The sequence below is a fragment of the Vanessa tameamea genome, chromosome 17 (assembly GCF_037043105.1).
Source record: "Vanessa tameamea isolate UH-Manoa-2023 chromosome 17, ilVanTame1 primary haplotype, whole genome shotgun sequence".
In the NCBI taxonomy this organism is placed as follows: Eukaryota; Metazoa; Arthropoda; class Insecta; order Lepidoptera; family Nymphalidae; genus Vanessa; species Vanessa tameamea.
Genome location: NC_087325.1, coordinates 8,936,415 through 8,949,016, shown reverse-complemented (window position 1 = coordinate 8,949,016; position 12,602 = coordinate 8,936,415). Strand labels below are relative to the sequence as shown.

Sequence of the window (12,602 nt, the reverse complement as noted above, 5' to 3'; positions counted from 1 at the left end):
TGCGAACCGGTTTTGGCTCAGTTTAGTGGATCCCTTTCGTATGTACGGTCGTAGAGTTAGAATGTGTTAATAATGCGTGATTAATTTCCTCACCCGACCCTACGGAACCAAGTTACTATATGAGGGCTTCGGATTACCGTCTGTTATATACTGTTTTTGATAAACAAACTCAAAATTTACAAAAATCACATTTTAACATGTTATACTCAAAGTGAAGTTTAACCGACAGTACTGAATTTGCCGATGTCTTTATGAATACATCTTAACCGTTAATATTAAACGACAAAAATAAAATTAAATGTTAAACGCCTTTAACGAAAGCTTACCTCAAGATAAGCGCTGAGTGTAATATACACAACTTCTCCGTTCGCGCTGACTCTGTTCAGGAGCGGCGATCCGTGCAGGCTGCTGTCCCAGGCGGCTTCGAACCTGGGTACAAAATTGTTACTTCGATCAAAGATAATATTTTGTTAAATCTATTCGTATAAATCATTAATTTATTAATAACATCGTCTTATAAACGTTTAATTTGACCAGAATTTTGCAGATCTTATTGATATGCCACCTAGACTATAGCGTTTAATTAATAATTAAAGAAAACTAACTTTTTTTGAAATACATCCAAGTATTATAATTAAATAAATTTTAAACATTTTGGTCATTGTACAATATAGTCAATTTATATAAACGTTAATTGAACGTTTCTTGATTCCAATTACCTGAACACAGCTCGATCGTCCAACGACGGTCGTTCTCCGGGGAACAGGCCGAGAGACAGGGCTCCGTCTTCGTCACCGTCGTTTGAGTCATCGTTTGGCTCTGGTGTATTGCGAATGCGTCCTGCGTTACGGAAATAACATTAATATCACTGGACAGATAATTAACAAATACTTTGGGACACAATCCATCAGTTTAATCACATCATTTATAATATATATCAACAATATGTTAACAGGCAACTAAATTTAACAATCCGTTTGATCAAAATTTAAAGGCAAGGCAAGCTGAGCAGCTTGAGCAGCAAATATCAGCTAATACGGTACAGCGGTTTAAGCATGAAGAGGTAACAGACAGAGTTACTTTCCCATAATATTAGTATAGATTGTGCCTGAATTGGGCACTTTATGAATATTCACCTAAAATTAATTTGAAATCGTAAAATTATATGAATCGGTTATCAATATGATTATGTTCCTTACCAACGACGAGTTCCCTGACATCAGTCCACTGCAAGTCAGACGATGGTTCGTGAAGAATAGTGATGCGAATACGTCGCTGGATCCCCTGGTGTAAGAGGAATAAGCCTCGGCACGGCAACTCGTCACTGTGCTCCACGACCTGTTGAAAATAATGGAAATTGTAGGAAATAAATAGGCGAGAATTTGTTTTCTAAAGTAATCTAAGCTATGCTAATGCCAATTCCCACAATCCGTATCTGGTATGCGATACGTATGCCAACGTACTCACCGCCGGCACGTAGTCGCCGCTGGGCGCCAGCTCGCAGATCTCGAACCAGACGAGCAGGTCGTGCTTGGAGTGCAGGTGCGACGAGCAGCAGGGCGGCGCCACGCTGGCCGCGCCCCACTTGGGGCTGCGCACGGGCGCCGAGATGGGCAGCGAGGGGGGCAGCATGCGGCGCGGGGGGGCGCGGCCCACCGGCCCGTCCTGCTTCGCGTCCTGCCACAGAACCGGCCGCAACTCACTCGACTATACACAAAGCAGACGCTCTCAAATGTGTGGTGTTCGGTCGTGTTACAAGGGAATTTTAAGTGTACTAAATTCAAGTGTAATATTTTAATCGTAAATTCAAGAGTAAAGGTAGTAAGTTGAAAGTCTAAAATTATATCGAATTAATTTCACAACTGAATAAAAACAGATTATTAAAAAATGTCTGGTATAATTAAATTTCAATTTATATATTACCTTATGCAGTGGGTGTTGCTGATAATGTCCGAAAACTTCGAAAACTATCGGTTGCGATTTTATGTATTCGACGAACGACTTCGTCACTGGAACGGTGATCTAAAACAATATATATTTCGCTAAAATTCACCGTCTTTGAAGGATTTCAAATTTCTTTTCATTTCTTAACTTACATTTTGCACGTGGTAGAATCCAAGAGGTGTGTTCTTTCCGGCATTCTTGACAGGCTCGGTCGAGAAAGCGTCTTCATTTCTATGCAGGAAGCTGAAACAATAAGAAAAAGTATTTTATTTATATACCGTAAAGTTTTACCAGTTGAAAGGTAAATGTTATTCGTCTAAACTCGTCATAAAAGTTAAACTCAAAGAACATTCCCGCATCACTCACTTGAACTGGCAGAATACGTCTGCGTAGTCCGTGGACACGCTGTGGGCCTGCAGCACGGTCACACGGAACGTGAACTCCCGACCCAGCGTGAGGTGCTCGGGCAGGTCCTCCTCCTTCAGCTCCGATGCCAGCGAGCTGTCGCCCCGACCGCTGTCGGCGTCGCATTCTCCGACTGCTAGTTCTGTTACCAGATTCAGACATGCATCGTCAACTAGATCTCACCAGTTTAAATACAGGACTTTATAATTCTTAATTATTCAAAAAATATTTACCAAAACTCTGTAAGATATTAGTTGCAACTTTGATAACAATTTCGTGAGGAACAATGTTTACCTTCAATCTTGATATTTGAGTCTTGTTCGGGTCGGTCTTCGATATTGATAGCGTTAATGGCGTTGTTCTTCTCAACGCTCGAAATCGCCTTGAGCCTAGACCGAGCTGGCACGATGTCGTCATCAAATGAGATTTTAGCTGACTGCTTTACACCAGCAGCGAATTCGGCGTTATCTACAAAAAATAAAAAACTAAAATACACCCATTTCCATACTAACAAATTAAAATGTAATTAAAGGTAAAGTAACAATGTCTAAATATTTTATAGCTGGATTTAAGGCCTCCTCTAATTTTGAGAAGTTTTGCAGCTATTCAACACGCAGCTCCAATGCATCTGTACCTTTGGTAGATTTAACCCTACTCATGCATATTTTCGCCGTGTACGAGAGGAATCATAAACACAATTCAAGCACATGAAAATAAAGTGAGCCCGGTTGCCGAGTTGAGCCCACGACTATCGGTTGTAATTCACATGGAAAAATCTAATCTAACTACTGGAATTAGCTTTTTTTTTAACTGTAAAATTAATAATAATAGCTTACTTTTTTCGGCGTCGATGACTGCCTGTACAGCTACCCGGAGATAGCCCTTCACGTCTCCTTTCTCATTCACTATAGCCACCTTGTGAATAAGTGGAACCGGGTACAGAAGATTCGACAAGTATACGAAGCTCCTGAGGAACAAGTCATTACGTCACTTCTACAAATTAAGACACAACGTTAACATTGCCATACATACATCGATCGTTAATTTGATTTGTTTCTGGTCATCTCTTTGTTTTAGTCAATGAATACATTTTAAAATAATACTACACTCGCAATATTTTTTAACTAAAACTCAGCGTGAGTCTTCTAAGCGACATGCTTGTTAGGTATGGACATGGATAAAATAGCACATTTATTAATCTTACTAATAATATAAATATATATTTCATTACTTATTCACCTTAAAGCTTGTGAATTGATACGGATGAGACTGGAAAATGTTTATTTTAGAATACAAATTTTTAATTATCGTTTAATTCCAAAAAAACAACAAATATTTTACTATTAAAGTGGGCGGGTAACGATAGCTACAAATAAATATAAAAAAATAGTTTCCGTCCGCGTCCTTGCTCGCCTTAGAAGCAGGTTTTAGGTACCCAAGTCTTTTTCTGGGCCCATTATAACGTGTATGTTAAATTTCACGATAACGCGTTGAGTAGTTAAGACGTGTAAGCATAAAACAAAACACAGAATCACTTTCGCATTTATAACTACAGTTGCGAATATCTCTGAAATATATAATATTGCATTGATGATATCACGCTTTTTGACTGAAACGAACTACTCAATGCCGTTTAAAAGATCAATAATTCATCATTGAAATCAAGAATATGTAAAAAACAAAATTATCCCGCTGACTTTCTTACGCCGGTTCTTCTCAGTTCTCAGGTTTATCAGAAGTGTAATTCTTCTATGTCGAATAAAATATTTGAATACAATATAAGTAAGGATAACTCACCGTCCAACTAGACGGAACCACGGGAATCTATCGTAGAACGGATCACCGCCGGTGACCGACTCGATGTTGTGATCGGGCGAGGTGGGCGACAGCTCAGCCTCGTTGTGGTACATCTCGCGCATCAGTTCTAAGCGTTGTCTGCAAATATATACTTTAAACATTAGATCATATGACACAAAATTGCTTAACCAAATTGTGCATCAAAACAACAATGATTTCGAAAAGCTTAGAACATATTTTGGCAGACAAATTGAATGCAGCACGTGCAAGCAAATAAGAACGTACGTTTCATTTTTATTAAAAACAATAAAAAATTATATTATTTAATTAAATTAAATTATAAAGTATATTTTTTTTTACATATAATGATTTATAAATTATATAAAATATAAAACAAGCATGCCAACAATACATTTTCAATACTATCTCAATATTAACAGTAGCTCGACAATTAGTTAATGGCCGTACAGTGTTCGTAATTTTGTTGTATGATGATGTTGTGCAGGTTTGAAAAGCTCCTGTAATGCAGCGAAATACGAACAAAGGACACATCGAACGCAAAAATATACTTCCTTCGTGACTTCTTTTTTCAGACGTCTGCTCATAAAAGCCTGGCAATACGCAGTCCGCCTCGACAATATTCATATGGTCTAAAAAGCCTCGCAATATTACAAAAGCGTGACTGCCGATGTCGACGAAAGCGTATAAATTCCGTCTCGCTCACATCACATCGAAGGCAGAAACAAAACAGTATGGATAGCCCTCGAGTTAACTCTCATACGAACAACAGAATAGAAGCCGCCTCGACGAATTTCGCTCAAAGTCCTAACATCGATCTAAATCGTTCCCGAAACGTGCGACGCGTTTCGAATTTCGTGCAACTAGTATTTCCGTCTCGCTCTGCTTTGTTTCTCCTGAGGCACAAACCTCGAGGGCAGCAGGTTGGCGAGCGAGAGGCGCGTGTTGTTGGCGCAGGCGGAGATACAGTGCAGGAGCGCGGGGTCGGCGGGCGCGGCGGGCGCGGCGGGGGGCGCGGGCGGCGCGGGCTCGTCGTCGCCGCACGCGCTCTCGTTCATGTTGTATATCTGCCGCATGAGCTCCAGCCGGTGGCTACGGACAACACACGGCTTGCACTCGGCCCGGGCCGCCGGGGGCCTCCGCCTCGGGCGCCGCGTCGTCGAAACTATCCCGCGCTTAAAATCTACGCCTTCCGTTCCTAGTGATTACTTTAATCCTATGTATCTCTTTCAATTCACCTTTCTTTATTCCAATTTTTCACCTAAATACGACGACTCTTGTGTTATATCGAGGTACATGATTATAATAAATATGTGTGTTAAAGAAATATGTAAGCTTTTTTTTATGTAAATAAAGATAATAAGCAGCAAACCAAAAAAGCTTCGTCATAAATATTTATGCACATGTACAATTTCATTTCTAAAATATGTACTTACCTACTGTATAATTCTTATTATAAGATAATATTATATATAAACTACATATATGAACTTAATAAATGCATTATTCGGTCGACTACCAAATCGATTAAGTGAAAAAATATAATAAATATTGCTACAGCAAAATATGAATATTGATAAAAAAAAAAAAATTAACAACAAAAAAAATAATACAACGAAATGCAAATAAATACAATAATTCGTTTTATGATAAAAAATGTGAAATAAATGTATAAAAACTAAATATAAATAAAGTATTATGTAGTCGATACGTTTCAATTTATTTGTAAGATTACAAACACTAGAACTAAACTAAACTAATTTCCATTTAGATTTTTTCTCATGTCCTAAAATTATAAGAAAATATCTATAATATGGTTATATACATATTTAGTGTACAGAGTAATTAAAATATAAAAGACCTACAAAACTAAATCTATATCGATAAAGTTATTTTATCGAGTCTCTACACTACAAACTCCCAATCATAGCTCCAAAATTACTACTAAAAATCCCTGAACGTAATTTATAAAGAGCGTAAAACCTATTCGTTCCAAGTAACCAACCACAACCACAACGGAATATTAGTAAGTCTACCCAGCCTCGGATCTACTGGTAACCCGAAATGATTGGTTACGCCATTAATTTCTTTCAAACAAATTCATTTGTTTGTATGGAATTCATTTTGCTGTCGTAGGGGTGTCAAATAATCCTAATGTTTGTCTTAATAATTGTATCAAAGATTTTAAGAGGTATAGAAAATACCATTTTGGCTCTCATAAATCATTAGACCAGTAGATATATATGTATAAATAGTATGCCTCTCTCTACACTAGTTATTCTCAGTGCGCTAGGAGGGTGGCAGTATAAAATGTTGCCTCGGAAATATCGTAGATCCGAGGCTGACTTCAACAATCGTGCGGAGGAATGTCAGTAAGCTGCAGCGCAGCAGGCTCGGGGCTCACCGCAGCTTCTCGAGCGTCCAGTAGTGCGTGGCGCCGTTCTTGGTGTCGGTGACCTCGACGGCGACGACGGTGGGCGCGGAGGGGCGGTAGTCGTCGTCGCCGTCGTCGCGCGGCGCCAGCTCAGCCGGCAGCGGCGAGTACGGCGTGTCCGTCAGCAGCGTGAACTGGAACTGCACCTTCTTGCGCAGCTCCACGGATATCGCGTTCGCTTCCTGTGTCGATGGAATTTCTTTTAGTTCACTAATTGATTTACCTTCATTTTTTCTTCTGCACAAAAATTAACATGTTTACCTTCCTTCGGCTATGACTGAGCTTGAAATTTAGCTGCTACGACCTAATTCATACCGAAAATCTATTTTGTTGTGAGAAAGAAATAGCAATATTAAACTGCTTTCGTTTAGAAACTGTACGTATAGAGTCAGTTGCACAATGCTTGTCCGCAATATTGATCCATGTTAAATGTTACATCGATAGAGTCGTTATTTACTGCACTAACCTTGAGAAAGATCGCGTTCCCCCACAGGTCGTCTCGGAGCGAGGTGAACTGATGGTACTTCCACTTGCGGAAGGCCCAGGCCGCCAGCCCCACCTCGCGCGCCGACCAGCATTCTGTCTCAAACAGGGGATTCACTACCCCACAATATCACACGCTTACTGTTATTGCATACTTTTCGTGTAATAACACCTCTTAGGCAAGATTGAAGATCTCAACGTCGGAGGGGTTTGTGACTGAACGATAAATCTAAATAGCTTAATACTAAACGGGCCACCTCCCGACGTAAAAGCCGCAAGTTCGATCCCTCACTCTGAGACAATTGTCACGCCTCTTAACGAACGTTTCATTTGGAGGGTAAAATAGAAATTCAAGACTCAAGGCAATTATTAAAGGCAATTTATATGTGTTATATATTTAATCATATTTTGGTCACTTGTATCGAAAACCTAATATTTAAGAACATAAGCAAAGTATGTATTTAAAAATATCTCATAAAATTTTAACATACTGAAATTAGGCACGAATGTACATCGGAAGATGCCAAAATGTTAAAAATCCTATTTCTTACCTAAGAGTATGTACGATCGTTAGATGAAATTATACCTAACCGAATTGTCTGGTGGTGTCTGTTCTGATAAATGAAATTACGATATAAATTGTATAGACATACCGAATATATCCTCATCGTTGTGGAAGTCTTCCGGCGTGTAGGAACTGTACATAGACATGGTGACGCTCTGCTCTTCGACTTGCCTCTGAAGTGCGTCGATACGAGCTTCGTAGTTCTAAAAACAAATTACGCATTAAAGTAAAACCTCTTCTACACGTAGATTCCGTCAACAAGAATAGCCGTGAAGCTTAAGGGCTATTTTTTACCAAAAATTTATAAATTATAATAAAGTGTACATGACTCGATAAAAAATTTAAAAAAGAATAACTTCACTATTTTTTTATTATCTATATGATCTTGAACACAATAAAACGATATCATTACTTTGAACTTGTACAATAGTATACAATAACCATTATATATCTTTATGGAACTACTCTAATGAAAATAATATATTACAAATATACCTTACGGAACAATAACCTTTTTTTGCTAAAATAATATATTTTATTTTTTCAATCTGTCAATCAAAATAAGGTCTGCAACGAACTAAATTTACACATAGTCAACTGCAATAGTATGTTCCGTACCTTTCGCTGCTCTTCAAACTGCTGATCAGCATGTTCCTTCTCCCTGCGGAACTGTTCCTCTAAGGCCATTAATCGTTTCTGCATTTCGGCCTTCAAATCGATTCCTTGCTTCTCTAATAACTCGCATTGAGCAAAGTCCCAATCAACTGTCTCCGTGACACTTGGTGCTGTTGTTAATAAGAAAAAATATTTTTAATAATTTACTAAAAGCAGTCAAATAAAAATAAGGACTATTTTAAAAAAATTGACACGTACATTGTACTGAAAAAACCGACAAAAAATACAGTCGGTACTCTTATATACAAACTAAGATACAATGATCTTGATACTAGCATTAAGAAAGATAATCATTCATATTGATAAAATTTCTCTTGGCAAACTGTGTATATCAGTTACATTTTATTAAATAAATAAAATTTACTGATATATAGGCACTATTATATAAAACGACTATTTATACGATTACCCTTTTTCGTGGGTTACATTATGGATTATATTGTTACCCTACTTGAACGCAGAGACAATTTACAAGAAGAAGAAAGTACTAGTTACGGGCATAATAATATGTATAAACGGTTGTAATTAAGAAATATTAGGACTCCAACTTAAAAATAGTGGCGCTTCTATGAATAACAAGAAAGCTCGTTGGGTAGATCAAGTGGATCTTAACACAAAATTTTACTAGATTCAGAATTCCCCCCAATATTGAGTTTTCAAGTATTTAATTTCTGTTTATATCCTGCTGCATCGGAATTAAATTAAGCCAATTCTTACCGTTATCCGTGTTCGTTCCGGGCGTATCGCTGACGGTATCCTTGTTCGACACGGGTTCTTCGCGTGGCTGTCCGGGATGAGTGAATCGGAAGACGTGGTTCTTTCCAAGGATCACGCGAGATCCAGTCTTCAAAATTATAGGTTCGTTTACCTGCGTACAATAAAATTATTGTATTTACCATACTCGAAATGATTATAAAAAATGCCTTTTTAATATCTGGACGAAACTTCAAAAGACGTTTAATTATATTAATCCAATGAAAATATTCAATTATTTTATTCTATTCATGTCAGTATGTATGTTCATTTTCAAAATAGTTGTTATGTTGTATTTGTTACACAAACTTACGTTATTTAGGTTTATTACCAATATATTAAAATTTCGCGAAGGGAAAATTATTTTTTTGAATATATTACCTAATAAGATTTATTGAATAAAATACCATTTGCTATCATTGAATAATAAGTAATCATTGTATTAAAGTGCACGTATTCTTAAAAGTACTCATCTCTATCCATAAATATAAACCATTCCGTACACAAAAAAGCACCTAAATTTTAAATATTGCATTCCTGTTAAGACACTGATTCGCTCCTCCGAACTGGATTAATCGGAAGTTTGCCGGGAGAATAACTGATAAGCGACTGGTACAAAAACCATACAAACCCTAACCAAAAGTGCGGAGTTACCACCTTTCTTAAAAAAAAACCCATTATACTTAAGTTTACCAATCCGTAACACTCACCTCTCTTCCATTGACATAAATGAGTGCACCGCGGTGCGGTATGAGGCAGATCACGCCATCCGTGTTCTCGAAGATGCAGTGCTCGCTCAGGATGTGAGAGCCGCAGAGCTGGATGTCCTGCGGAACGTGGCCTTCAGCGGTGCCGAGACGTGTAACACCTGGGAACAGTAACATTTTGTCATATTCCGGCTCAATTAGACCAAAATTCCGTACTGATAAAAGTAAAAAAAGATTTTAAAAATACTAATCTCAACAACAACTACAAATCAAAAAACAATAATCTAAAAATATCCAAAGTCTGACAATTGATAACTCTTAATACGTCAAAAAAAGTTTATTAAATAACGTCTGAACTTCGAAGGATACAAAAATTACAAAAAAAAAGTGTTTTTGGTCAAGCTCCCAAACCATAAACAAATTATTTTTTTAAATAAATATATCCCCGATAATCGTAAATATACTGTCTGGTCGAAGCAATGAAACATACTGTAATCCAACCGTATTAAACAGTCACTTGATCTCGTAATTTGATCTTAGGTTTTATGTTATCGATACATAAATAGTGAAGGGCATATAGAGGTCATGTTACACGTCTTTCAATATGGCGAAATATTTTAAATTAATTTCGCTCTTAAGACAATAAACTTACCGTCTTTGATGTAATAAAGAAGACATTCTGAGAGATTAGGATCCTCGTTCAAGTTAACCAAGTGAGGAGTTTTCTTCGGCGAATAAACGCCTACAGTGACGCCTTCTTTAACCGCAAGACCCATTTCAGCGAAGACCGCTTCGCGCTGCACGCGGATTTGCTCAGTGCGCTTCAGTTTCTCTTCCCAGGTTTCGTTGAGTTCTGTTGGGTTTAAATTCAATGAATATAGTCATAATTTAATATATATGTTTATACCTATATTTCATATCAAATATATATGTGTGTGTGTATGTTTGTCAGTTAAACGTCATAATGTCATGGTAGTGTAATTAATTATTTTATTAATTTGATGTATTAAGTAAAAGCTAAACAAAACACAATATTTTCATTTTGATTGTCTTACCTGCAATAAGCTTTTCAGAAGCCTGTAGCTGGTCGACAGCTTCTTCAGCAATGGTGGTAGCTGCTCGAGACAGCTTGGGCGACAAGGCAGATTCAGACTCGCTCTTCTTGCGCATCGGCGACGCGTTCTCTTCTCCTGCTTTACCATAAGAAATATTTTTATGGTACAAAAGAATAATATTAAAACATTTCCATTCCAAAATATACGCGATTTTTTTTTTGTCAAATTTACGTGATTCTATCCCATAGAAGGTACGATATTGTTTTTTATTGGATTTCAATTGCAACCAATCACCGTGTGATGTTTTCAACAAATCTTGTGCGCACGTTGTGCGATTCAAAATCAATACAAGTGCTGAAACTGACATCATATTATTCGAACTTAAATTAGATTTCGTCCAACTTTGATTTGATTATATTTAATACACAATAGCTACTATACATGCTAAGCAATTTAAATAATCAATCTGTTTCTATTGTTTATTTAAATATAATATATATGTAATCAATTTTGGACCTGGCTGATGATGATTATTATCTGAAAATAAACTCTTTTACGGACATAAATAGAAAAACATGCGAAGCTATGAAGCTTGTTTGCAAAACATTTATAAAAAGTATAATATTCCCGTTCGCGACGTTATTTCTCATTAAAAACTATTTTCTAAATATTTTAACTGTTTATAAGAACTGAATTCTTCTAATATCCATTAATCATTTATTCTGACTCATATTTCTTCGTATTATAATTTCTTTTTTTTTAAATGCCGCGAACGGTCGATGCCTCTGAGCATTTTAAATTTTTAAGTTAAATATAAAAAAAAAAGTATTTATTGATTCAAGTTGCATAACTATTTTGTTATTAATAAAATGCTCAGTTTAATTCAATACATATTTTTTTTAGATCAAAACATTAATTCGTAACTTACATTCATATAAAAAGAAATATTTACTAAATGTCCTACCAATTCGATATAAACCAACACCAATATATAAATATAAGCGCAGTTATATATTACATAACGAAACAATACGTATGTACCTACAAGAAGTGACGATTATATAAAATCATGTACTAAATAAGTACGCCTACAACGCCACAAGCTCTGGATAAGGGTGCAATTCATTTATTTAAGGTGTTGGGTTGCCAGCGTTACTGTCATAAGTGACGTGAATTAGTCTCATATTTTTGTCCTGGCAACCCCGAGGAGGCAAAGCGTACAGGTGGGGTGTACATATGCAATGCGCAAGCCTCTTTGCTTTTACTTACTGGTAGGCTGTTCTTTCTTTTCATAAACGACTCTACCATCTGGTCCTTCGCAATTGAAAATAAAAGTTCACTTTAGTATCAAAAAATCAACGTTTGTGGCGTTTAGTTCGTTCTAGCTTTTTTTAAAACGTACAAACACACAAGACGAACTATTTGGTCACATGACGACTAAGCCTAAACGAATGGTAATCTTTTACATAGCTCTCACCTTCTTCGACGTCGATGCCTTCGGCTTTGAGCAGTTCGCGAAGTTTGAGTATTTCTTCTTTGAGTTCACGGATAAGTTTCGCATTTGCGTCTTCGTTGACCACGGCTTTGCAAACGATTTGCTTAGCGCGATCTGCGTATCTGTTGGAGATCATTCTCTTCAAATTGTAGTCTCTCATAGATTAAATATTTTAAGATATGCATTTATGTATGGGTAAGGTTTTTTTTTTCTAAGAAAAGAACAAACTTGTTATGGAATAGATACGATAAGTAACATTTAAATATTTTTA

At 36.9% G+C, this 12,602-nt stretch overlaps 2 protein-coding genes across 20 annotated transcripts in view; one reads left to right on the top strand and one right to left on the bottom strand.

Annotated features, from left to right (window-relative positions):
• Positions 1–12,602, bottom strand: part of Unc-104 (uncoordinated-104) — a 98,622-nt gene that overhangs the window by 7,766 nt on the left and 78,254 nt on the right. For 5 of the 19 annotated variants that reach the window (XM_064217521.1, XM_064217529.1, XM_064217527.1 and 2 more), the window contains 21 exons: positions 12,314–12,453; positions 12,106–12,150; positions 10,837–10,974; positions 10,434–10,634; positions 9,785–9,942; positions 9,039–9,189; positions 8,265–8,431; positions 7,735–7,849; positions 7,065–7,198; positions 6,569–6,780; positions 5,074–5,256; positions 4,147–4,284; positions 3,186–3,316; positions 2,644–2,817; positions 2,311–2,491; positions 2,097–2,187; positions 1,924–2,022; positions 1,468–1,707; positions 1,200–1,338; positions 720–840; positions 327–429 (listed from right to left, as the gene is read on the bottom strand). In XM_064217521.1, coding sequence (XP_064073591.1) covers positions 327–429; positions 720–840; positions 1,200–1,338; positions 1,468–1,707; positions 1,924–2,022; positions 2,097–2,187; positions 2,311–2,491; positions 2,644–2,817; positions 3,186–3,316; positions 4,147–4,284; positions 5,074–5,256; positions 6,569–6,780; positions 7,065–7,198; positions 7,735–7,849; positions 8,265–8,431; positions 9,039–9,189; positions 9,785–9,942; positions 10,434–10,634; positions 10,837–10,974; positions 12,106–12,150; positions 12,314–12,453 — 3,061 coding nt within the window. The remainder of the gene's footprint in view (positions 1–326; positions 430–719; positions 841–1,199; positions 1,339–1,467; positions 1,708–1,923; positions 2,023–2,096; positions 2,188–2,310; positions 2,492–2,643; positions 2,818–3,185; positions 3,317–4,146; positions 4,285–5,073; positions 5,257–6,568; positions 6,781–7,064; positions 7,199–7,734; positions 7,850–8,264; positions 8,432–9,038; positions 9,190–9,784; positions 9,943–10,433; positions 10,635–10,836; positions 10,975–12,105; positions 12,151–12,313; positions 12,454–12,602) is intronic. The other 14 variants (XM_064217525.1, XM_064217528.1, XM_064217534.1 and 11 more) reach the window with 11 other exon arrangements.
• Positions 1–12,602, top strand: part of LOC113400292 (vacuolar protein sorting-associated protein 11 homolog) — a 118,825-nt gene that overhangs the window by 30,740 nt on the left and 75,483 nt on the right. The window lies entirely within an intron of this gene.